The sequence below is a fragment of the Pezoporus wallicus genome, unplaced genomic scaffold (assembly GCF_028554395.1).
Source record: "Pezoporus wallicus isolate ANWC-B61680 ecotype Strahan unplaced genomic scaffold, APGP_CSIRO_Pwel_v1 contig_9336, whole genome shotgun sequence".
In the NCBI taxonomy this organism is placed as follows: domain Eukaryota; kingdom Metazoa; phylum Chordata; class Aves; order Psittaciformes; family Psittacidae; genus Pezoporus; species Pezoporus wallicus.
The window spans coordinates 1-2,764 of NW_026637170.1; the positions used below are offsets into that span (position 1 = coordinate 1).

The following is a 2,764-nucleotide window of genomic DNA, read 5'->3' on the forward strand; positions in this document are numbered from 1 at the left end:
CATGGGACTGAACCATTGTGGGTTATGGGGAGGGGTGTCACACACCCAATCCCTCAGCCCTCCCCCCCCCCCCGGACTGAACCATTCTGGGTTATGGGGGACATGGGACTGAACCATTGTGAATTATGGGGGGGGTGTCCCAATCCTTCACTCCCCCCTCCATGGGACTGAACCATTGTGGGTTATGGGGGGGTCCCCACCCCCACAATGACCCCTCAGGGACACCCCCCCCACCCCTCCATGCCCCCCCCGAGGGGGGTATCAGACGCTGCTCATGGTGGGGGGGGTCACACGCTATTTATTGCTCCCCCCCCCAATAAAGATGAACTGCACCAGGCCCCGGCTGTCACCCATGGGACCTCCCCCTTACCCTCGCGCTGGGGGGGGGGCAGCGGCTGCCCCCCCGCGCCCCCCCTTGTGCCGTTGCCGGTACCGGAGGCGCCGGGCGCTGAGGCCGAAGGCAGCCAAACGCCTGCCGGTGAATTCCTGCCCCCCCAGGCGCACCCGGGGGCCCAACGGGGCCGAGCCACGGCGCCGGGGGGGGGCACCTTGAACCGGCCCCCCCCGGGGTCGCTTCCGCTTGTCCTGGGGCTTCTGCTCCGCTTCTGGCTCCGCTTCTGGCTCCTCGGGGCTGGGGGGGGGAATGAGGATAAAGGGATGAGGATAAAGGGGGGGGATGAGGATGAAGGGATGAGGATAAAGGGGGGAATGAGGATAAAGGGATGAGGATAAAGGGGGGGGATGAGGATAAAGGGATGAGGATAAAGGGGTGAGGATAAAGGGGGGGGATGAGGATGAAGGGATGAGGATAAAGGGGGGATGAGGATAAAGGGTGGGATAAGGGGGGGGGGAATGAGGATGAAGAGATGAGGATGAAGGGAGGGATGAAGATATGGGGGATAAGGATAAAGGGGGAGGATGAAGATAAAGGGATGAGGATAAAGGGGGGATGAGGATAAAGGGGGGGATGAGGATAAAGGGATGAGAATGAGGATAAAGGGGGGGGGATGAGGATTAAGGGATGAGGATAAAGGGATGAGGATGAAAGGATAAGCATGAGGATGAAAGGATAACCGAGGTTAAAGCAATAAGAATGAGAATAAAAGGGGGCATGAGGATAAAGGAATTAAGATGAGGATAAAGAGATGAGGATGAGGATAAAGCGGGGGGATGAAGATAAAGGGATGAGGATAAGGGGGGAGATGAAGGGATAAGGATGAGGATAAAGGGATGAGGATGAGGATAAAGGGATGAGGATAAAGGGATGAAGATGAGGAGAAAGAGATGATGAGGATAAAGGGATGAGGATAAAAGGGGGGGATGAAGATAAAGGGATGAGGATAAGGGGGGGAGATGAAGGGATAAGGATGAGGATAAAGGGATGAGGATAAAGGGATGAGGATAAAGGGATGAGGATGATGAGAATGAGGATAAAGGGATGAGGATAACGGGATGAGGATAAAAGGATGAGGATAAAGGGATGAGGATGAGGATAAAGGGGGCCCCAGGATGTGACCCCCCCTTACAAGAGGGACTTGAGGATCTGCTTCTTCTTCCACGTGTTCTGGGCCCGGCGCCTGTAGTTGGCCTGATCCTGCCGCTCCTCCCGCTCCGAGCTGGGGGCAAAGGGGTCCTGAGCACCCCTAATGTGGGGGGGGCACCCCTGGACCCCCCCCCGGCCCCCCCCTTACCGGTACATGCAGGTCTTGCGCAGGGAGCACCAGCGGTTCAGCTCCTTGTCATCCGCTGCCAGGATCTGACAGATGGAGGGGGGGGTGCACGCGGTTGGGGGGGTCCAAATGGGTCTGGGGGGGTCCAAATGTGGTGGTGGGGGGATCCAGATGGGTCTGGGGGGGGGGGGGAATCCAGATGGGTCTGGGGGGGTCAAATGGGGGGGGCCATATGGGTAGGGGGGTCCAAATGGGTCTGGGAGGGGTCCAAATGGGGTGGGGGGGAGATCCAGATGGGTCTGGGGGTCAAATGGGGTTGCAGGGGTCAAATGGAATGTTCCATTTGGCTCTGGAGGGGTTCAATGGGGTTGGAAGGTTCCAAGTGGGGCTGGAAGGTTCCATTTGGCTCTGGGGGGGTTCAATGGAGCTGGAAGGTTCCATTTGGCTCTGGGGGGGTTCAATGGGGTTGGAAGGTTCCAATTGACTCTGGAGGGGTTCAATGGAGCTGGAAGGTTCCATTTGGCTCTGGGGTACAATGGGGTTTGAAGGTTCCAATTGACTCTGGAGGGCTGGAGCTGGAAGGTTCCATTGGGGCTCTGGGGAGGGGGAGCGCACCTCCTCGGTGGTGAGGCCGAAGTCGCAGGGCAGGACACGGCGGTACCGGAAGCGGCAGGGCAGGTCCCCCCCGATCACATCCTCGTGGTCCAGCCCATAGAACTCATCCAGGTACTGCTCCAGGGTGCTGGAGCCTGGGGGGGGGGCAGGAAGAGTCCATTGGGGGGGGGGACAGGAAGAGTCCCTTGGGGGGGTTATAGGGGGGGTCAGGAAGAGTCCATTGCGGGGGGCAGCCCTTCCTCAGCCTCAAACTGGGGCTTCTCCTCCTCCTCCTGCCCATAGTAATGGTCCCCAAAGCATTCCTGGTGGGAGCGAGGGGCTCAGCTGGGAATGGGGGGGGATATGGAATGGATATGGGGGAATATGGATGGATACAGGGGAGTACGGAGTTAATACGGAAGGATATGGATGGACAGGGATGGTCACGGATGAATATGGACGGACAGGGATGGATATGGACATGGATGGACAGAGATGGA

General features: G+C 58.5%; 1 protein-coding gene across 1 annotated transcript; it reads right to left on the bottom strand.

Moving 5' to 3' along the window:
• Positions 1 to 370: 370 nt before the first annotated feature.
• On the bottom strand, positions 371 to 2,419 carry LOC130596287 (protein KRI1 homolog; the record flags this gene model as incomplete). The annotated part of the gene is made up of 4 exons (XM_057403741.1): positions 371 to 631; positions 1,527 to 1,616; positions 1,692 to 1,756; positions 2,286 to 2,419. Coding segments are annotated over 4 exons (550 nt in total), but the record flags the coding sequence as incomplete, so codon positions are not given.
• Positions 2,420 to 2,764: the final 345 nt, after the last annotated feature.